General features: G+C 38.4%; 1 protein-coding gene across 2 annotated transcripts; it reads left to right on the top strand.

Moving 5' to 3' along the window:
* The first annotated feature begins 447 nt into the window (after positions 1-447).
* Positions 448-22,223, top strand: SUV39H2 (SUV39H2 histone lysine methyltransferase). 2 transcript variants are annotated; one of them, XM_004450985.5, is made up of 6 exons: positions 448-559; positions 2,992-3,137; positions 15,366-16,037; positions 17,986-18,132; positions 19,836-19,965; positions 20,937-22,223. In XM_004450985.5, exons 1-6 carry the CDS (start codon positions 514-516, stop codon positions 21,041-21,043), a joined length of 1,248 nt encoding a protein of 415 aa, XP_004451042.1. In that variant the 5' UTR covers positions 448-513; the 3' UTR covers positions 21,044-22,223. The 2 variants fall into 2 exon arrangements, with proteins under 2 accessions (XP_004451042.1, XP_004451043.1); XM_004450986.4 differs by lacking the exon at positions 2,992-3,137 and having other exon boundaries at positions 474-559.
* The last annotated feature ends 497 nt before the right edge of the window (positions 22,224-22,720 follow it).

Below are 22,720 nucleotides of genomic sequence, written 5' to 3'. Positions count from 1 at the left end.
ATCCGTGGTGCAGGCTGTCGGCTGGACGCGCACTCGCGGGTGCGGCACGCAGCCGGAGTCCCCTGGGAGCGTGAGACGCACCTGCCGGGTCCCATCGGCACCACAGGTCGGGCCACCAGCGTCGGCACCGAAAACAAACCCAAACGCGTTCCCAACTCGCCCGCGGCTCCGAGGCCGGGGAGGGGCTGGCGGAGGCGCCCCACGTCCCCGGCGCCGGGGTGTGCGTGCCACGTCCGTTGAGGATTCTCGCGACGCGGGCCCAGCGGCAGAGGCCCAGCTCGAAGCGCGACGCCGACATTCCGGACGGGGCTGCGGCGACCCCAGCGGGCCCCCACCGGCCCCCCACTCCCTCAGCCCTCGCCTCGCCACTCCAGCTCCCTCGCCCGACGGCGCACGCGCAAGGCCGCCGCCTGACCGCCGCGGTGACGTCAGCGCGCCGCTGTTGCTGACCCGACCGAACCCGCGGCGGGGGCGGGGCGAAGGCGGGCGACCCCGCGGCCCGCGCCAGTTTGAATGGGAGTCCGCAAGATGGCGGCGGCCGGGCCCGAGTCGCGCCGAGGTGAGGCCGGGAAAGCGGGAGCTGCTCGCTGGGCCCCGGCTCTGCCTCCCCCCGCCGGGCAGCCCCGCGCCCTTGGGCTGTGGGGTCGCGGGGACCCCGCCGGGGCGCCGGCGAGCCCGAGGGCACCCGACTCCTCGACGGCCCGAAGGCGGCAGCCGGGTCGGGCCCATTTGGGGGCGTTCCGCGGGTAACCCGGGGTCGGGGTCCTGTGTGCAGGTCGCGCCTTGACTTCTTTGTGGTGGTTTGGGCGGGATGTTTGCGTTGTGTTGGTATTTTAACTGGGAAGTGGAAAATGAAGGTAGTGTAAATTTAATCTTAACATCAGAGAAACCAGGCTGAAACCTGAAAGATGAGAAAGGCTAGAATGCGGATGCGCCCGCTTGGGGCGCGCAAGAGGTGAGTTCCTCGTTGGAGGGTACCCCGTAAGGCGCGTGGGAATGTTCCCGTGGTGTCCGGTCACTTCTAGCCCCCCAGGAACTCGCGTGGAGTTCAAGCGGACGCCCAAGAATTAGATGCCGAAGGCGTGTGTGTGCGCGCGATCCGAAAGGCTGGAACTTCTTATGCGTTCTAGAATTTAAAGGCGTTTTCAAGCACTTCTCTCCACTCAGATGGACTGTGAACGCATAATCCCTGAGTTTTTCTTCCATAAGCAATGGCAGGCGGTAGTGTAAGTTAGTGTACGTTTTCTGTGGTAGTGAGGAAACATTTCATCTTGTCACTGAATTCTTTTTTTTCGTGATTAGAGTATCGGAATTTTTACCAGATATTTGCGGTTTTTTCTATTTTCTGTATTAAATGCTTTTTTATTCTCAAAAATAGCATTTCCATCCAGGGCTTTGTCTGGAGTCCTCATGTTACTTTAACTTGTAGGGATAAAAAGTGTAGGGACAGCACACAAATACACCTTGAGTGGATAGTGACGACGATCCTCCTCCGCACATGGCCAGCACAGGGAGGCTAACTTCACACAAAACATCCGCACGTGTTTCAGCTGTAAGGGCTTTAGGGGATCATTTCTGCTCTACCACTGACCTACCCCAAAGCAAAGCAACCCCTCCCCCTAAATTTTAGAGAAAATAGACCTTTCATTTTCTTAATTTAGAATTATGAGTTTTTAGAAGGAAGGAGGTTGGTGGAAATGGTACAATCAAGTCAGTACCCTGGTGATTTGGAGAGGACGTGGAAGAGAAGTAGTAAATTTTGAGCAGCTGTGTTCCCTCCTCCCTGGAAATTGCCCAAAACAGAAAAGGTTATCACAGCTACCTTGGAGAGCAGCCAAGGAACGCTTCAGTTAACTGCTGTGTTGTGTTTGCTAACCCTAGTCTACTCCGGCCCTCACATTTTTTCAGTGCATCTGCGGCCCAGCAAAGTTTAGGGCAGAGAACTCCGGCCCCCTCTGGTGCTTTACTCTCATCCTAGTCCAAACCCCAAGTTATTACACATTTCTAAACATCAGTTTTGTGTTAATACTAGATTTTAAGTGCAGTTTTGTCGCACATGGCTTGCAGATATTTTAGGTGAAATCTGCAACCCAGTTCAGTTTCTGGCTTCTGTAAGGTTAATTCTTTTGATTATGAGTAGGTCTGATTTTCCTTAAATTTGGGATATGGATTATATAAATTGAATGCTCTCTTTTGTAACACTTGGCTTTTAAAAACAATACATGAAATGAGTATTGCAAAGATCAGCATCCTCTCTATATTTATTATAGCTCTTGCGTTTATTCAACTTAATGATAATAACATCGCAAACAGGCAAAACAATGAGTTGAGTTAAAATTTCATGGAACATTCCAAAGTGGGAAAAGCAGGACATAAAATGTGTTTTGTAACTATAGATATATTTGGATTAGATTTCAGTTTCTATTGTCCATTTAGGAAAAAAGTTACTTTTTAGTGAGTTATCAGATTGTGTTTTAAAACGTACTTTAGATATATTTCCAACAATAGTAAATAATGTCCTAGCGATCTGTTTTATTGAAAGTTATATTCTATGTACAGTATAATGCATAATTATAACATCCTAGAGATTTTTATTTGGTCTCCATTCATAGTATTCAAATATGCTTTGTAGAATATATAAACAGAAAAGACAAAAATATTATCTCTATTGACCTTTGCATCTATATGTAATCTTAAACTTGCAGACCTGAAACATTTTGTTCAAGTGGCTTAGTAGAAATTAATTGACATCAGTTAAGCATGGTAGGATAGAGACCTATGAGGAAATCCAGAAGATCAATTTACCAAAATAGTCTATAATGCTTAACTTTTTCTTAAAGAGGCATAATTGGTTTCTTGTCAAAATGAATTTCTAGTGCTGTAAATTGCCACTTGAAGGGTGGGGATATAGAAGTTTTAAGATTTTATTTTCTTTTTTGTTTTAATTGAGTAGCTATTTCATTAGTAAAGAATTCTATTTTCTTATTGTAGCTTGGTGTGTGCCTTGCCTAGTTTCACTTGATACTCTTCAGGAATTATGTAGAAAAGAAAAGCTCACATGTAAATCCATTGGAATCACCAAAAGGAATCTAAACAATTATGAGGTGGAATACTTGTGTGACTACAAGGTAGTAAAGGTAAGGCAAATATCTAGCCCCTTAAAAGAGAACCGATCAGACTTCAATTCAGTATTTCATATTTCTGTAACAAAGATAACCTTAAATATAAGCACACTTTCTTTATAATTAAAACTCTAAAACATGATAAATTTATATTTAATTATTGCCAAATAATTTTGAGACGATTTTGAAGGATAAAATGCATTAGATTATTTTTAAATGCTTATATTACTCTACATCCAACTCTTGATTATCTCTGTGTGGATTACCAGAGCAAAATCTTTTATCTCAGATTGGCTGCTCCAGTCATTCATTTTGCTCCTGGATATTTCCCTACTGTCACCGAAGTGAACCTGGGATTCAAACAAATTTTAGTGTTACCGAATCTCCTCAGGAAGCATCACTATTTGTATTTCCTGCCATCATGTCTAACTCCCCCTGATATTAGTGAGGCCCTGTGGTGTAATAGAGGGCCTGGAGCTCACAGTAATTCTTCACCTTGTGTTAGTACCTTATGACTTCAGTAGAGCCATGTAACTTATCTAGGACTCACTTTGCTCCTCTTAAAAATGAGACAGGTTGTTCTCCTACAAAACTTTTTCAGTCTAAAACTTAAGAATTATATTGAGTAATTGATCTCTTCATAGTCTGTCTCTCTCTCCAGGAACTTTGCTTTGGTCATAATCTGATGGTTCTTCTAGATTAATGAATTCAAGAATCCTATTTAATTCTTTATTTTCCTTCTCCTTCACCTTCCATATCAAAGCAGTCACTAAGTGCAATTCTTCCTTTGAAATATCATCTTGCTTTGGCATCACTGATTTCCCCACTCATTGGTATCTTACAATCAAACATTTTGCCTGTACTTACTGACCCCGACCTCTAAAAAGCTCAGTCATCTGCCATTTCAGTTTATAAGCTCTGGACTGATGAATCTAGCTGAAAATATCATATAATCATGCATATCGAGTCCATTAAGACTTGTGATTTCTATTCTCATACTGCTCAAGTCTACTTAATAGGTTTTTATCCATTGCTTTGTTTTCCCATTCCTGGCAGCTATTTTCCCAACTTTTATTACTTTTCTGAACTTCAGCTCTACTCCAGACACGTTCATCTTCAACTGAAGAGCTCCTCTTCTACCTCACTGAAAAATAGGACCCTTCAAGTATGAAGTCTCAGCTTCCTTCATAACCAGCTATATGCATCTTCACTCATTTTTACTCTCAGAGGGATGACCATGTTTCTTTTTAAAATTCCTATTCATCCCCTCTATGACTTTGCTTAGTCTGTGGTGTCCCATTTTTGTATCAAGCTCTCCTTTTCACTGATGTATCTAAGTCTATAAGCATACTTAGATCTTCTCCAACCTTCAAAAATCTTGGTTTGACCTTACCTCCCTCCTCAAGCAAGTATTTCCTTTCTTTTCCTTCTATTTTATTTCCCATTAACTTTTTTGAACAGCTTTAGTGAGATATAATTCACATAACATGTAATTCACCTATTTGAAAGTGTGCCATTCAAAGCTTTTTGTGTATTCAGAGTTGTGCAACAATCATCACAATCCATTCTAGAACGTTTTCATTATCCCAAAAAGAAACCCCACACCCCTAAACCATAACCCTGCTAACCCAGCCCTAGGAAACTACTAATCTGTTTTCTCTCTATATAGAGATTTGTCTATTCTAGACATATATAAATCAAAGAATATGCAGTCTTTTGTGACTGGCTCCTCTCCCTTAGCATGTTTTCAAGATTCATCTATGTTGACGCATTTATCAGTACTTCCTTTTTATTGCCAGATACTATTTCATTGTATGTATGTGCCAAATTTAATTTAGCCATTCGTAAGTTGATGGATATTCCACTTTTGGCTATTATGATTAATGCTGCTATAAATATTTTTACAGTTTTCAGTGTGGACCTATGTTTTCATTTCTCTTGAGTATATACTTAGGAGTGAAACTGCTGGGTTATATGGTAACTATTAGATTTACCACTTTGAGGAACTGCTCAACTGTTTTTTCACAGCAGCTATAACATACTGCAGTCCTACCAGCAACATACGAGTGTTTTAATTTCTTCACATCCTAGACAGCACAAATTCCATTTTTTAAATAATAGCCATCCTAAGGGATATGAAGTAGTATCTCATTGTGGTTTTAATGTGCTTTTCCTTGGTGTTGAGCAACTTTTCTTTACGCTTGTGTGTCTTCTTGGAGAACTATCTATTCAGGTCCTTTGCCCATTGTTTTAACTGACTTGTTTGTCTTATTGATGAATTGTAATAGGTTTTTTTGTATTCTAGTTATAAATCCCTTATCCAGATACATAATTTGCAAAAATTTTCTCCCATTCTGTGGGTTGTCTTTTTACGTCCCATTAACTTTTTAACCCATTTTATTCTGATTTATGCCCCCATCAATGACCTTCTAATTGCCAGATTTAAAGACCTGCAATCTTACTCTGCTCGGCTTCTTTGCAACATTCAACACTATTGACTACGCCTTACTCTCTTGTCTATGGAGAGACTGCCTAGATTCAAATTTTGGCTCTTCCATTCATTAGTTGTGTGACTTTCAGTGAGTTACTTAGCCTATCTATCCTTCAGTTTCTTCATGCATGAACTGACAATATAGTACCCCTCCCTTAGAGTTAATAAGAGCATTAAATGAGTTGATATAGATAAGGCTTAGAACAGTAGTTGGCATGTGGTGATTGCTACATGAATGTTCACTGTTATTGTTACCCCGTCCCTATTCCTTTCCACCTAGTTTTCTTCCTGTTCTTTCTGATGTCTCCTGTTCATCTTTCCTCCAAAGCTCCGTCCTTGGCCCTCTTCTCACCTGGCAGTTGCTCTGTAGATGACCTCTTTCCCAATGATTGCTGCTCATAATCTGTTTGGCTCATGACTCCAAATCTTTCTGAGGCCTGACCTCTTCCTGGGCTTCATTTTGAACCAGATACCTTAAAGTTACCCAAATTCAGCGTGTGCACAACTCTACCTATTTCCTTCCCCAAATTTGGATCCTGCTCTACTGTTCCCCATGTTGGTTCCTAGAATCATCATATTCCCAGTGACCTAGGCTAAATCTTTCAAACTTCTTTAAATTCTTGCTTCCTTCTTATCCTCTAAATCTGAGAGGGCATGAGCTTGTGTAATCTCTGCCTCTCTGTCTTTCCCTGTTTATTCCTGTTAAAGTTTAGGCTCTAGTCTGTAGTATAGTTGTCGTCTTCTAACTAGTTTCCTTACCTTCCCATTTGTAGTTATTGGTATCTGGTATCCCTTTGGGGGCATTTTCAGCTAGCTCTCATTGAAATAACAGAGGTTATTGTAATACTGAAAGGTATAACAAGTCAGCTTTATTCACAGCTTGGTCTCTGATTGCTAAGGGAGCAGGTTGCACAATGGAATGCAGGCTACTTAACCTTGAGACTGTGCAGGAAACCCTCCCTTAATCCCAGTCCTGAAACAAACACCAGTTGCTTATGATAAATCCATCTGTACCTGTCTCTCATCACAGACAAAGTTACTTAGGGGGTTTGGGTTTACATTGAAGGAGCTACCAAGGTTCTTTTTTACGCTAAATTCTGAGTGTTGTCATTTAGTTTTTGATAGTTTTTATTGTTTTGTTTCTCTGTAATTTTTCTCGTCAGTCTAGCTGATTTCTTATTTTGGATTCAGCATTCTTGTTTTGGCTCAGCCATGCCCCCAACACCCCAGCTCATATCCCTCATTTCTCTTACCTAGCACAGATTATTTAATCTATAAGACTGTATTGCTTCCATACCCTTCCACTGGTTTTCTTTGTTTCTCTTTATTTTTCTTTTACATTTTCAGGGAAGTTCCCCATTTTATGACTGCACCCTTTTCCTTTGTTGCTACCCTCCAGTTAGCCCATAAAAGAGCACTATCTCAATAACATGGGCCATGATATCATCAGAGGTGTCTGATATGCCTCTCCAGGAGCATCAGGTCCTGGCTTTAGACCTTTATGCTTTCATGATCTTCATGCCTGAGACACATTGGCATGGGATTGAGGTTCCTTGTCATCGGACCACCAACCATCTTTACAGCCTTTGCACTCATCCTGCTTTCTCTTATTCTACTTTCTATCCACATTGAAATCCTTGTAGATTCTTTAATTTAGCTAAGATCTACTGAGCACCTGCTATGAGCCAGGTACTGTTCTAAGCATTGGGAACAGAGCTTAAAAGCTGACATAACTTATAGTCTGACTCCTTGAACACATCATGCACCTTTGAGCCCCTTTGCTTTTCTCATCCAGTTCCCTCTTTGGAATACTGTTTCTTCTCCCCTCACTGGCAAAATCCTGCTTGGTCTGCAAGATGCAGCTCAGAGGTTTCCATTTCTTGTAGAACCTTCCTCCCTTCCTTACCTCCAGTGGAATTCATTGCTTCATGTTCAGACTTATATTGCACTGCTCTTGTCACTATTCTAGAACTTGTCACATTTTATAGTTCTGTTTGTCAAATCTTCCCTGAAAAATTGTCAACTATCTGAGCCCCAGGACTTGGTTTTACTGGAGTTTCTAGTTACATAATGGGTATTTATTTAGTGGTTAATGAATTGAATTGTCTTTTGCTTCAATCATTTCTAGTTCCCACTATCACTAGTAGACTAGATCTTCATAGCTTCATGCTAGAGTATACGAGCAAGCCATTGACTAATATCTCTTGTTTCTTTTTCCCAGAGACTCAGTCAGCAAATATTTGAGTTTCTTCTGTCAGGTACTACATTAGCACTGGGAATATAAAGATTAGTAAGAATCTGCTCCTCACGTTAAGGAATTCACACACTAGTGAGAAAGATTGACAAGTAAATACTCCCTTACAGTTTGGCATAATAAGTGCTGTGGCACTTATTATAAGATCTGTGGGAGTTGCATCTAGGCCAGGTCATGAAGAGCTTCCCGGAAGTGATGTTAGCTGGAGCCCTAAGAAAAGGAGTATAATTCAGTATGGCTCCCATGAAAAGAATGGGGTGGTAGGAGATGGGAATGGGGAGGAACGAGGATGAGTGAAGATCTTCCAGCATCCTATGGCAGTGAGGAGTCAGAAGGTTTTAAGAGTGACACAATCATAGCTGGCCTTCAGAGGATTTTCTCTCTGCAGTGAGGAAAGTGGATTGGTGAGGAGCGGAATGCCACATGCACTGCTACAAGTTCCGAAAGGCAATTGTAGTAATAAAGACAAGAAATGGAGGTGCCCAAGTCAAATTAGGAACAGTGGATGTGAAGAGAAGTAAGTCTGAGGTTTGGTGCGGGCAGGGGGGTGGTTTCAGGCAGTGAAAGGGCCACGTCCTGCTATTTGGGCAGTGGGAGAGATGCTGATAATGTTTGAGAAGATCCAGGAATATAGGAAGAGGAGCAATTGGGTTGGAGAGGAAGGGTAAGTACATTTTAAGTCTGGTGTGATCATTAGAGGATTAGATACGTGGCTTTAAGTCAAAAGGAGGTTCTAACTGGAAACAGATTTTAAAGTAATCAGCAGGAAGATAGTGAGTGGGAGTGAATCCACTTACCCAGTCATTAACACAGCGCATGCTTGTGAGACACAGACCAGTCTCCTTTGCTCGGCTCTAAGGGTCTCAAGCAGTGGCTAATGCTGGAGCACAGTCCCTGATATCATGGGACTTATCTTTAAATGAGTAGAAAAACCTTAAATGTTTTTGTACAACAGTTATAGTTAAGTGCTAATGTGGCAAAGATCTGGCGTATCTTGGAAGTCCTGGGCAGGTATTCCTGAGATTGTGTTTAAACCTCATACTTAGGAATAAAAAGATGTGTAGGGGAGAGCCTGGAGGCAGAAGAAAACCTAGTCTCTTCAAGGAGAAGAAAGAAGGCTGGCGTGGGTGGCCATAGGGACGAGGGCAAGTGAGGTGAGCCTGGAGAGATAGGCAAGACCAGGAAGCACCCTCCTTACAGGCCAAGAAAAGGATTTTGCACTTTAGCTCAAGAGCAATGGAGAACTCTTTAGTAGGTTTAAGCAGGGGAGTGACCAGGTGAAATGTGTGTGTTGAAAAATTCCTCTGGCCTTTGTGTGTGAGTGGATTAAAGGTGGCAAGAGTGGATGGGGGACGGTCAGGAGGTATTTGGAGTAGTCCAGCAAGGCAGCCTGGGAAGAGAGGAGCAGGAGCTGAGGATGAGCCCTGAGGAGTCGTGAAGGGCACTCCCAGGGAGAACTGCCAAAGAGGTTAGAAAGGTAGGAAGAAAACCCAAAGAGTAAATTATGGATGCTAAGGAAGTGATAATGTCAGCAAACAAGAGTAGTGACCTGTGAGTCAAAGAAGAGCTGCACAGAACCTGGTGGATTTAGCAGCACAAGGGTCCTCAGTGCCCTTAAGGCAGTTTCTGTGCCGTGGAAAGAAGGCGGCAAAATAAAATGGATTAAAGAATAAATTGGAAGTGAGAATGTACAGCCAAATAGTACAGACAACTCTGTCAGGAATTCTAGCTTTGAGGAAAGAGAGAGGAGAGGGCTGTGTAGAGCACAAGGGTATTTATGATTTTTACATTTTTATGTGAAAATTTTTGAGTAGGTAATATATGCAAAAGGCCGAATACTAAAAACAAGTCTCCACCCATGACCTAGTTAATCTCTTGGTTTTTTTACTCTCACCAATTCCTTGTGTCTCTTAGAAATTCCTTACATATACAAGCATCTATGTTTCAAAGGAGGTTTGGTTTAATTTTACTGTTTTAAAAATGGGGAGTTTAAATGCTGGTGAGACCCAGTAGAGAGGGAGAAACTGAAAATACACAGGAGACAAGTGATGATTGATGGGGGAAGTCCACCTCTTGTGTCTGCATCCGCCTTCTCCAGGCGGATGTCTGTGTAAGGCTGGGAATTAAGGGAATTTATGCATGGCTTGTTTTCCCTCTGCGTTCAGAACAGAGGTCATATGCTGCTGAACATAACGCAGGGTGTGAAGTAGAGGCCTTGAGGAAATAGATGAGGTCTGAGGTAGCCAGCTTGAGAGAAGGAAGACTGCTAACAGGGTAACAGCAGGGTCGCCACTATTGCGAGTGAGCCTTGGGGTCCAGCTGAGCTTCAAGGGCATGGTCTCGGCGCTGTGTGCTTTTCTGCAGCGGTGTTCCTGCCCCTTCCTCCAGACAGGTCTCAGTACTCCTGTAAATGTTCTTTATTAACAGGCCTAGTGCAGGAACAAGAACCCCATCGGTGGGCGTCTCCTGTAAACTAAGCTCAGTTATTACCCAAAGCTTTTACTTCCTGGAGTAGCCAGGTAATTGTTTCTGCATGGCACAAATTGACAATTTTCCACATAATACTAATAAAAGATTAATTGTCCTAAAAGATCACATGTACCTGGAGTGGTTTTTTATGAGCTAGAATAACAGAAGTTGTTGGACTAAAACCCAGATTTTACAGATCAGGAAAAAGAGCTCCAAGAAATGACTTTTCCGAGGTCACTCGGCTGATATGTGTCAGTGCTGGGCCTCTACCCAGGTCTCAGTTCCTACTGTCCCTTGCCACATGGGAATCCGGTGGCTATCCATTGACCATAGTGCTCAAAATTGTGTTCCCATGGGACACTGGCATTTTCTTAATCAGATCCAGACTTCTTCCACTAATATTGAATAACAGTGATTATTTCTAAATTTTTAAGAAAAAATAAGCTGATGAAAGATAGAATTTTATTTATTTATTTATTTATTTTTGTCCTCCCATATATATTGAAGTTTTGGGGCTTGCTCGTTGGCAGATGATAAAACAAATATTAATGTGAAAGCATGAACTGCTATCCTGGTTAAATTGAACAGCTTGTATTTCTTTAAGGATTCATGTAGTTACTCTTGTGGTTGTTACGTTACATATACTTGGTAGTCATATTTTTGTTAAACATTCAGAAAATTTAGTCCAAGTCTAAGATATGTTAGGCAGTTGCCCTAAGTTCTGGTAATAACCAAGAATAAGATTCCATCTCTCCCAACAAATGGCTTATAGTTTAGATTAGAAGTGGGAATGTAAGGGGATTGGCAGTGATCCATTCTCCTTGGGCAAAAGAGGTGGGAAAAACTTAGGGAACAGGTGAAGTTTGAGCTGAGTTTTAAAAGATAACTAAGTTTTTCTACACACAAATGAGACTGAATTAAGTAAGGGTTCATTAGGCAGAGGGGAGAAGCCATTCCGATTAGAATTTTGTGACCAACAGCAAGATATGGAAAGGTCTGGCATGTTCGGGTACTAGCAGTGGTTCAGTGTGGCGAGAGGGTTGTGTGTGAATGGGAAGCAAGATGGGGCCTGAGCCAGAAAGGCAGCAGGGACAGATCAGGAATGGCCTTTGTTAAAATAGGAAGTTTGAGCTTTATTCTGTTTGTAGTCAGGGAGCCATTAACAGTTTTAAGGAAGAGTAACAGAATGTGGCTGGTTTTGTGACTTTTTAAATTTTATAAGAAAACTCTATACTTTAGTGAAGAAGGACAGATTGCAGCACTGTCAGTCTTAAGTCAGGGAAACCATTTGGGGAGATTAATGTAATAATCCAGACAGAAACTAAGGGCCTGAAGTGTAACTGAAGCTGTAGTAAAAGGGGTGGTCAAGACGTATTTAAAGATTCCTTGTGATCTATTAACTTTAATTAAAAATATATATATTTAAAGAAACTTAATGATGGCTTGGCATGAGGAAAAGACCTGGTCGAGACTGACTTCCTGGTTTGTGGCTTGTGTGACTGGGTAGATAGATGAGGGTAAGATTCACCATGACAGGCAGTGCAGAATGAATTAGTGGAGAAAGGGCAGTGGGGAGTTGTGTGTGGATAGATTGTTTTAAGAATCTACTATATATCTACTAGGCTATTGGCTATATGGGACTGCAGATAAAATTGTGGGAGTCATCAGCATAAAATTAGTAGTTGAATCCATTGGATTGGTGATGAGCATTTAGAGTAAGAATTCTTAGCTTGGAATCCAGATATCCTAAAATTACCCAAAATATTAAGTATGTGTCTTGTTAGGAGAAGGTCCATAGCTTTCATTAGATGAACACTTGTTTAGCGTGAAAAAAGGGGCCAAGGACTGAGTCTTGAGTATCTGCATTGTTTGAGTGGTGGGCGAGGCAAAGGAGGTCAAAAGGGAATGCGAATGTGGAGTGAGTGAGGAACCAAAGCCTAAGAAATGGTCAGCAGTGGCTGGTGTGAGAGGGCTCAAGGAAGGTGAGGGCTGAGGGGTTCATTGGTTTGAAAATTAGAAGATTGGTAAAATTGTTCTGGTTAACAAGACTGAGTTCAATGTATCTGTAGTTCATGAAGCTCCCCACAGAAACACCATAGTTTGTAGGAACTGTAAGAACCATGGCCTAAAATAAAGCAAATAAATAACCTCAGCCACATGTGTATTCAAGGCCATCTAAAATTTGCTCTTGTGTTGCTATTAGAGCTTTAGCTCTTGCTTCAGCTTTCTGAGCTTTAAAGCTAGCCAAATCCATCTCTTTGCTGCTTTCTGGATACTTCATGCAGATCTTAGCTCCAGAGTCTTGCTTGTGTTTTTCATCCTACCTGACACCAAATTCTCTCAATCTTCATAGTCTAGTATGCTTTACTTCTTTTTTGTGTCCTTTCCTGATTGTCTGGCTTATATATTGATTTCCCTCTTTTTTTCTACTTTAATGGTATTTATTGTCTTATTTGTTTTGGCATTTAAAATTTATTGCCTGGCATTGCTATTTATTTCACATGTCATTCCCTTCTTTTCCCAATGAAATTTTTTTAACTCCTAAAGGCTATGATACCTTATTTCATCATGCCCCCTATGGACAGTTTTCATATATACTTACAGATGTGAAAACATAGATGTTAACCTAAGCCAATCATAGTGGGAGAAAATGTCTTTAAGAAAAAATTCTTATGATGCATTCCAAGTTACACAGCGGTGATTTGTGGATCATTTTAAACACTGTACTCCATTTCTGTAGGTAATCAAGAGTTGATTACATATCAGAATGAGCTACTGATATAATACATAAGGCTTATGAACTTTGTGACTTTTACTTGGAATTTTAGGGCATCAGATTAAGTGAATTTGTGTCCTGAGTCAAAATGACTTTTCTATGTGGAATTATCTTATTTTTCAAAATGCAGTTTTGGGGAGGGGGCATTTTAGAAGCAAAACATGAATATAAAATAAAATACAGACATCTGCAAAGTAGGAATAAAATATTACTGTATTTCTGTACTGTTTTTGCCATAGGCAGTCATATTTTTAAGAATCTTTATAGTACCTTTCATAAAGTTTATAGGTATCAATGAGACTAACTTACAAAACTTAGTCGCTGAAGATGCCAGTGACTTATCCAACATTAAACAATACAATAAGTTATTTTGGGAAGAAAAGTCTTGCTAAATTAATACGATAATTTTCAATGGCAGGATGTTTTCTAGTTTTCTAAATAATAATTATCGGCCTTAAGGCCAGTGTTTATAGTCTTTCATGGTTTGCCTGTCAATTTTTGGCATAACCCAGGGCTGTGATAGGGAAAGCTGTAGCATAGGAAAACACAGGACCAGGGTTACCTTGCTTTATTCTAGCATCAGAAAAAGAAGAACTTTAATAATAGTTAAGGGCAATAGGTAACTACATACTGCCAAGTGGATCTCCTTACTGGTGACATTGTAGTAGTTCCCTGATAGTTGGGAGGGATAAATCCTTAGACTTCAGTGAGTCCTCAATTTAACAAATAGTTAAATGTATGTCTAGGCTTACTTTTTCCTGGAGTGACAATAAATATAAAGGAAGTACAGTTTTTATGAATATTCTCACCATAACCTAACCACATTTTTTAAACAGAGAAAACATGTTGACCAGTTTCACAAAGAAGCAAAGTTCTTTTAATTCACAAGAACAACTGCTTGTTGAGTAGAATATAATAAAACATTCAGATGCAGATGGTGGGGGTGAGATGAGCTCTCTGACTAGCTAAGTAATCCAGTGCTGCCTCGTGGTACGCCTTGCCTACTTTGTGCCTCAGCAGTGCTTCACATACCACACATCCTAGACCTTCTGGGTCATTTGATATGAATAAATTACGAATATTGAAATGACTGCCACTGGCATCCTTACTTTATTGTAAGAAAACTTACGAAAATCTTCAAGGAAAAGCAAATGTGTCCCAATTAATAAGGTTTTATCAATTATCTGTGAATTAAAATGACAACTAAAAACAGTTTTTAATCACTTCGCTATTTCAAAGGCATTTTATGATCTTATTTACCCCAGGGCATGTGGATTTTTCTTAGTCATTAATCCAGAGAACAAAAAAATATATTAAATTGAGAGATTGTGTTTTACTTCAGAATTTTGTTCTACACACTTAACTACCTTTTTAAAGAGAAACTTAATGCCCATGGCATTGTCTTAAGTCACTGATGAGAAGGCAAGATTCCAAATACCTTGGTGGCCACCAGGAGCCTGAAGAATGAATTAAACTGTTTACTCTTTGGTACACTGAGTGCTTGCTACCTAATCCAGTCATGTTTAAGTCTACATAGGTCACATGCGTTCTTGAGAACAGTGCTGCGCAGAAGAAAGATAATGTCAGCCACATAAGTAATTTAAAATTTTCTAGTAACCACATTAAAGTAAAAAGAAATCTTAATATACTTAAGCCAGTAGATCCAAAATATATCATTTCATCACATAACCAGTATTTTTCAAATGTTGGAGGTATTTTCTTTTTTTGTACTGCCTTCAAAATTTGGTGTGTTATACTCAAGGCACATCTCAATTTGAGCCAGCCACATTTCAAGTGCTCAGTAGTCAGTTCCATGGCAGTGTTGGACAGCGCTTCCCTTGAGCCAGTCTACAGGGTAAGGTTTGGACCTTAGAGAACACCTGCATCTCTGTCTGGCCAAGGACACTGTGACATGTTAGCATTGGCACCACCTATCTCCATGGTCAGAAATGGTTTTTATTGATCCCAATCACTGTTTAGTAAAATATTTATAAACACCAGTACCTTTCTCTGTTATGCTATTATCAAACATGTTTTGCTGCATCTAAATTCTATACATATATAATATAAAGGAAAATGTTTCATTTTTATAAAATTTTATGAAATTTTAAAATTCTTTTAGAAAGCTGTGACTTTACATATTCCTAGCTGTTATTAAGAAAAATAATGAATACCTTACTCTTTAAGATATTTAATTCTATTAAATAATTGGGACTATTATAATCATACTTGCATTTTCTTTTATATTTTAAGGATATGGAATATTATCTCGTAAAATGGAAAGGATGGCCAGATTCTACAAATACTTGGGAACCTTTGCAAAATCTGAAGTGTCCATTACTACTTCAGCAATTCTCTAATGACAAGCATAACTATTTATCTCAGGTAAAGAAAGGTAAAGCAATAACTCTGAAAGACAATAACAAAGCTCTGAAACCTGCCATTGCTGAATACATTGTAAAGAAGGCTAAACAAAGGATAGCTCTGCAGAGATGGCAAGATGAGCTCAACAGAAGAAAGACTCATAAAGGAATGATATTTGTTGAAAATACTGTTGATTTAGAGGGCCCACCTTCAGACTTCTACTACATTAATGAATACAAGCCAGCTCCTGGAATCAGTTTAGTAAATGAAGCCACCTTTGGTTGTGCATGCACAGATTGCTTCTTTGAGAAATGTTGTCCTGCTGAAGCTGGAGTTCTTTTGGCTTATAATAAAAACCAACAAATTAAAATCCCCCCTGGTACCCCTATCTATGAATGCAACTCAAGGTGTCAATGTGGACCTGACTGTCCCAATAGGATTGTACAAAAAGGCACACAGCATTCCCTTTGCATCTTTCGAACTAGCAATGGCTGTGGCTGGGGTGTAAAAACCCTTGTGAAGATTAAAAGAATGAGCTTTGTCATGGAATATGTTGGAGAGGTACGTTCAACTTACCACACAGAAAATAGTATGTATGTTAGATTTATGTTTTGAAAAGTTACCTTCTTATCTCAGTAACAAATATTTAGTATGTTTTGATGTTATCATTTGCAGATATGTAGAAATATTTGCAGATATGTAGAAATTCATTTTCAAGGTTGGGAGGAGGGTTCACTGGCCATAGTTAGACATGTAAACTTCTATGAACAAATGAAATTAATATAGTCATCTTTCAACAAAAATCCATTCATAGTCATTAAAACTGCCATTCATTAATTTTATTTATTTATTTATCTATTTTAAGATTTATTTTTATTTCTCCCCGCCCCCAGTTGTCTGTTCTTTGTGTCTATTTGCTGCGTGTTCTTGTTTTTGTCCGCTTCTGTTGTTGTCAGCGGCACGGGAATCTGTTTCTTTTGGTTGCGTCATCTTGCTGCATCAACTCCGTGTGTGCGGTGCCATTCTTGGGCAGGCTGCACTTTCTTTCACGCTGGGTGGCTCTCCTTTTGGGGCGTACTCCTTGCGCGTGGGGCTCCCCTACGTGGGGGACACCCCTGCGTGGCAGGGCACTGCTTGTATGGGTCAGTGCTGCACATGGGCAGCTCCACACGGGTCAAGGAGGCCCCCGGGGTTTGAATCTTGGACCTCCCATGTGGTAGACGGACGCCCTAACCACTGGGCCAAGTCTGCGTCCCTCATTAATTTTAATATGTGATTATTTTTATACAAAAGTCCTAAGAAGGAAAATCAGATATAAACACTGATTTTGAAATTTTTAAGTCATAATTGATTCCATCCATTTGACCAAATATGGTTAAGTGTAGTTGGAAAAACTCAGTTGTGTATCAATAGGAAAGATACTGTAAAGTAGACCAATGTTTTATGAGCAAGTGTTGTAAAATGCACATGAAAGATTTTATTGTGTCCATAAGAAAAGACAGACTCTTTGTTCCAATAGCTCAGATACTTTGAACTGTAAAGAGTATTCTATAAATTACCATACAAATACTAGCAAATTTATTTTTATCCAAATAAAACACATAGATAATATTTACTATTTGCCACATACTATTCTAAACGTTTTATTAATTCATTAATCCTCTCAACAACTCCATAAGGTAGTACTGTTATCTCCATTATTATACTTGAGGAAACCCGAGACAGAGAGAAATTGAGCAACTTAACCAAGGTAAGTACACAAGGTACAGTAGTAAAGAAGGGCCAGGATTCAAAGCCATGGCTCCAGAACCAGTGCTCTTCACCTCCATACCATGCCTCTTTGGTTAAGCTGTAACTAGAAAGACACGCGTGCAACTGTGTCTGGTCATTATCAAATCTAACAGCTTTTAAAATTGTTTGGGATTGGATCATCTATTAATATAATTGATATTCATCCAGAATTCTGAAATTACATTAGATCCTTGTTTTGATCCTAATATTTTTATACAGTGGCAGATTATTATCACTGTTCAGGATCCTAGATCTTGTAGAAATTATTCTTTCCTTATATTTGTAACATTTCCATTTGTAACTGTAGAGAGATTAGTCAAAGAGTTTAGTCATTTGCATTTATTTATGTCCTATAGAGAGCTATAGTCATATAGCTTTGTGAATACTCTAATCATAAAGTAGTGTTTCGGCCTGTTTACTGCTGTGTTGTCTCAACTCCTATTTTAAAAGTCAAATTTTTTTGCACCATGATTTCTTCTCCCTTCATTTTCCTACCTCTTTTATCTACCTTTTCTAGAGTAGTTTGTGTGAATGTTAGTTTTGATGACACTTGAATTTCTTACTTTTTAAACATCTGTAGGCAATAATAATAACTAATAATGCTTAGCAAATCGTTTTTCAAAAGTTTGTTAGTTTTCCATTGCTTTGCCAATTGATAAATGAGTGTTCTTCAGTTCAGCAATAGCTATATAATATACTTTAGTTTTTTTCTTTTTAGGTTATTACAAGTGAAGAAGCTGAAAGAAGGGGGCAGTTATATGATAACAAAGGAATCACATACCTTTTTGATCTAGATTATGAATCGGATGAGTTCACAGTGGATGCAGCGCGATACGGAAATGTGTCTCATTTTGTGAATCACAGTGTAAGAAATACTTCAGCTATAGAGAGAACTAATAATTCAGCCTAGCTCTGTTTTTAGTGATTTTCCATAGTATGAAGAATAAATTATTTTTAAACTATGTATACTTTTACTAACTTGCTTCACATTTCTGAAGTATTTTCATCAGAGGGCCTATTCTGTTGGGTCACGGTATTTGGCTGTATTAGAAAAATAAATATTCAGGTGCCTGCTAAATACCATGCATTTTGTACGACTCTATATATGTTATTTTATTTAAACTTTATAAGGTAGGTATTATCCTTATATTAGAGGAGGAAATTAACAATCAAAGGAGGTAAGCAGTAAAAGTTTAAGAATCACACCCAACTATACAGATGTCTTACAGAAGTAAACACACCTAAATTTTAGGATGTACGACTAAAGATAAATAGGTGTTCTCTTAAAATGTTAACATTTTTATGTTTAAGAATTTGTGGGGTATTGAAGTATTTAGTGCTATTTTTCTAAATTATAAATCAGTATTCTTCCTTAATTTTCCATTAGTGTTTGAAAAGCTCTTAGGATACAGCTGAAATCTTTTTCTTTTTCTTTTTATTGGGAAATTGTCTAGATCTGTCCAAGAGAACTCTCTGTGGTGATGGAAATAATCTATATTTGTACTTCCTGGCACGGTAGCCAGTAGCCATGTATGGCTAGTGAGCATTTGAAATGTGGCTAGTATAATTGAGGAACTGAATTTTTACTTTTATTAGATTGTAATCAATTTAAATAGTCACTTGTGGCAAGTGAGTACCATACTGGAGAGCACAGGTATAGGTTAAAACATGCCTGTCCTGAAAAGACAGGACTAGCTGAAATCTTGACTCTAGAATCTTATCCTCTATGAAAACTGTTTCCAGAAATAAGGGAATAGTAATAGTACACTTAAACTAAATGCCACCTATATAGAATAACATTAGACTGGTGAGGTTGACAGTATCTCCAGTTTATACGTAAAAGGAAAATCTGTCTCAGTAAGTTATTATACCTGATAGAATAAGGAAGGAGAGTGCGTTAAACTTTTTGATGGATTTTATACCAAGAAACTAGTTTATGATTAGTATTTCAGTGCCAGAGAACTTCTAAATCCCTTGTTAGTTTATAATTTTACTTAAATTTTTTTTCTTAGTGATAAATTTGAGGTACTGGATAGTTTCTATTCAAGGACAATTAAACTGTTCATTTTGATTAGGATAATTCAATGGATCTTTCTTCTTGCATATTCCATTATTTACTGTAGAGTTATCAAAATATCAAACACTTTCAAATAAAGTTTAAGCAATGAAACTATCCAGTATGAAATTTGAGTTCTTCTGTGCTGATTTTTCAAATATTCTAGTTCTTTACAGTATATAGCTTACTGAAATATTTACAGGTGAAATGTTAGATTCACATTAAAATTATCCAGGAAAATAAAAGCTGGGACTCAATGAAACTAGATTGGAAAAATGTTAATAAATATTGAAGGTGCATAGTGGATAATGGGGATTGATTATATTTTTCTCTACATTTATACATGTCTGAAATTTTCTGTAAGTGAAAATAATATTATTTAATGTGCATGCCTCAAAGACCTCTACACAACTGAATTTCCATCAGAACTTTAAAAACTAGTACTCTGGGAAATTAAAAATTTTATGTGGCATGTCATTTTAACTTAAATGGGTTTTAATGTTCTTTTTTAGTGTGACCCAAATCTTCAGGTGTTCAATGTTTTCATTGATAACCTTGATACTCGTCTTCCCCGGATAGCATTATTTTCCACAAGAACCATACATGCTGGAGAAGAGCTGACTTTTGATTATCAAATGAAAGGTATGGTTTTTCATATCATTTCATTCGTGTTGTTTCCATATGAAGAGTCTAACCAGTAGAGAGACCTCACATCACCTGGACCAAACAAATATTAAAGATGAACAAAATTAAGGCTGTAAGAGTCTTTTTACATGAAGTAATAAAGGTAATCTGACGGCCAAAACTGCTTATTTTGATTTCTTGGAATGACTCACTGGATCTTTCTTCTTGCATATTCCATAATTTAGTATAGTTAGGAAAATATTGAACAGTTCCAAATAAAAATTTAAGCTGTGAAACTCGATGTAGTATGACATGTGAAATCTGACTGACCTGAGGCTGAATAACACTTCTTCTACATCATGTTGTCTCCCTACTGTTCACTTCCATTATGGAGCTTATTACTAAAACATCTTTTCTCAGTACCATAACTTGGCATTTAAAAAATTGTTAGTATACATTTCTGAAGATTTACTAAGAGATATATAGTCAAAAGATAGAAAATATGGTTTAAATTACAGTGAACTTACTCCATTCATACTTGAATCTCACTTTTAGAAAGAATATTTAATTCTACTTCATTTTGACAACACACACGTTTTCTTTCCTTTGTTTTTCTATGACTCATGCCCTTTCCATATTATTACTGCTTGACCTCACTTGATGTGCTCTTTAAACAGTACATAAAATGAGTCATTGTATACTGGGTTTTCCCAATAGGTTTCATCATTTCAAAATCAGTTCTCACAAATATGGCCTAATAACATGCAATTTACCTTTTATTAGCTAATATCATCCCTTCAAGACAAGCCATAGTGGTTTGTCTGAGCATTCATATTTATTTATATACACAAAAGGAATCTGCCTCTCCCTGGGAGTTAACTTTGATGGTCTTGAATATGTAAGCACACTTGCTAGCTACATTAAAACTAATAGAAAATTTGAAGTTCATTCTAAATTGTCCTCTCTTCTGTATTTTTCTATGTATTCAGGTTCTGGAGATATATCTTCAGATTCTATTGACCACAGCCCAGCCAAAAAGAGGGTCAGAACTGTGTGCAAATGTGGAGCAGTGACTTGCAGAGGCTACCTCAACTGAATTTTCAGGAAATAGAACTGACAATAATTGTAGTTTCGTTTTTTCCTAATGTGAATATTTTTTCATATTATCAAGATTATACCCTTGTTAATTTACAATTCATGTTCCAAAAATTTACCCAATTGTATTACTCACATTTCTGAAGAGAGGGACACCAGGCCACACAGAAGAATTTGAAGCATTCTCTTGGATGCCATACATGGAAGGAAACTATTTACAGATCAGCATATGTGTACTTCAGAAGTTTGTGTGATTAGAGAAATGCCTCCTTCACTATATGAGAAGTGTTAAATGGATGATGTAACAGTTGCCAAGATCAAACATTCAACTTGCCCTATACCTTGAATATGGAGAAATAGAGTTAATTCAATTTGGGCAAATATACAAATTCTATTTTTGTTATTATATTGTCATTCTATTTACCTGCTTAATACTTGCTGTACCTTGTATGTGAGACAAATAGTTGATACTAAATTTTATACTCTATTTTCTACTTTCATTAAACATTGACATCTGAATGATATAGAAAGTTAAGGTATAAAATTAAATATAAAAAAATTTTAATTACAACTTGATTTCCTATTTTGAAGCAGTCTAGACCATTATAAGGAATATGTGTCTGAACCAGTAGTTCTTAAAGTTTTTTATCCTGTTGATGAAAAATGTCCAGAAAGCCCTTTCTAAAAGTCCAGAATGGCTGGCCATTGTGCTTCTTTAAAAGGGCTAAGGCTGTGGGACCAGTAAAGTATTTTGGCTTGTCAGGAAAAGGGGAAATAAGCTCTTGAGATACACCTCTTAATAAAACAGATTAGGAGATCCATGTTGAGGACCTCTGCTCCCAACAGTAAATTACCCCTGGCAACACCTGTGCCTAATCATGGTTCCCATAATACATTAATATTGCGTCTTCTGTATTTCAGGCAGTTACGACATTTCCTTCCCATGAAATTTAATTCTTATTTCCTGCAGGTTCTTCTTAAAAAGTAATTATATTTTGAACTGATACTTGTTATTTTATACATGAATTTTTAAAATGTGATGAAGCTTACCTTGGCTTGGCAAAAAGTAGCTTTTTGTGTATCTCAATTATGAGACCATTTATTAGTTGTATTATAAAGATTGAAATGCAGTATAAACTAGTTTTTTTCACCCTGCACAGTAAAACCTCAATCAAGAAAAATTGTTTTCATCATTTCCTGATATGGGGATTTCTAATCATTGTGTCCAACATGAAGATAAATGCAATATATGACTTTGCTCTTTCTTAATATAGGTAAATTGTTTACATATTTGGAGCCTCAAAGTTTATCTGCTAAGTAAAATTTGCAGAATGGCTCAAGGTGAAATTGATTTTTAATGCCATTTCAGAAACTGTTTTCTTAAAAAAAAAAATAAGCAGGTGGTATCAGTGGTGAGAAAGAAGATTGCAGATTTGCAGGTCGCTCCCAATGGCCAAGTTTCTATTGAATTATGATTCCACAGGTTTAAAGATGCAATTTAACATTCTTTTTAAAAGTGTTTTACTGGCTACTTTTATGTGATAAAACTATAGAGAACAGGTGCAAAATAGCAGAGTAGAACGTTTTACAAATTGCTCCCACCACTAGAACAATGAAAGACCTGGAAAAAGACTGGAATTGACCAGGTGGTAATCCTGGAAGCAGAAAGCACATTTAG

This window comes from Dasypus novemcinctus, chromosome 20 (genome assembly GCF_030445035.2).
Source record: "Dasypus novemcinctus isolate mDasNov1 chromosome 20, mDasNov1.1.hap2, whole genome shotgun sequence".
Lineage (NCBI taxonomy): Eukaryota > Metazoa > Chordata > Mammalia > Cingulata > Dasypodidae > Dasypus > Dasypus novemcinctus.
The sequence above is the reverse complement of the archived record's forward strand: the minus strand, read 5'-3'. Positions and strand labels throughout refer to the sequence as shown.

What these genes read in the sequence shown, in the direction of transcription:
- SUV39H2 (XM_004450985.5), top strand. Translation starts at nt 514, where the DNA reads ATGGGAGTCCGCAAGATGGCGGCGGCCGGGCCCGAGTCGCGCCGAG. An exon ending in CGGGCCCGAGTCGCGCCGAG is followed by an intron (nt 560 to 2,991) that starts GTGAGGCCGGGA and finishes TTCTTATTGTAG; the next exon opens with CTTGGTGTGTGCCTTGCCTA. An exon ending in GTGACTACAAGGTAGTAAAG is followed by an intron (nt 3,138 to 15,365) that starts GTAAGGCAAATA and finishes TTATATTTTAAG; the next exon opens with GATATGGAATATTATCTCGT.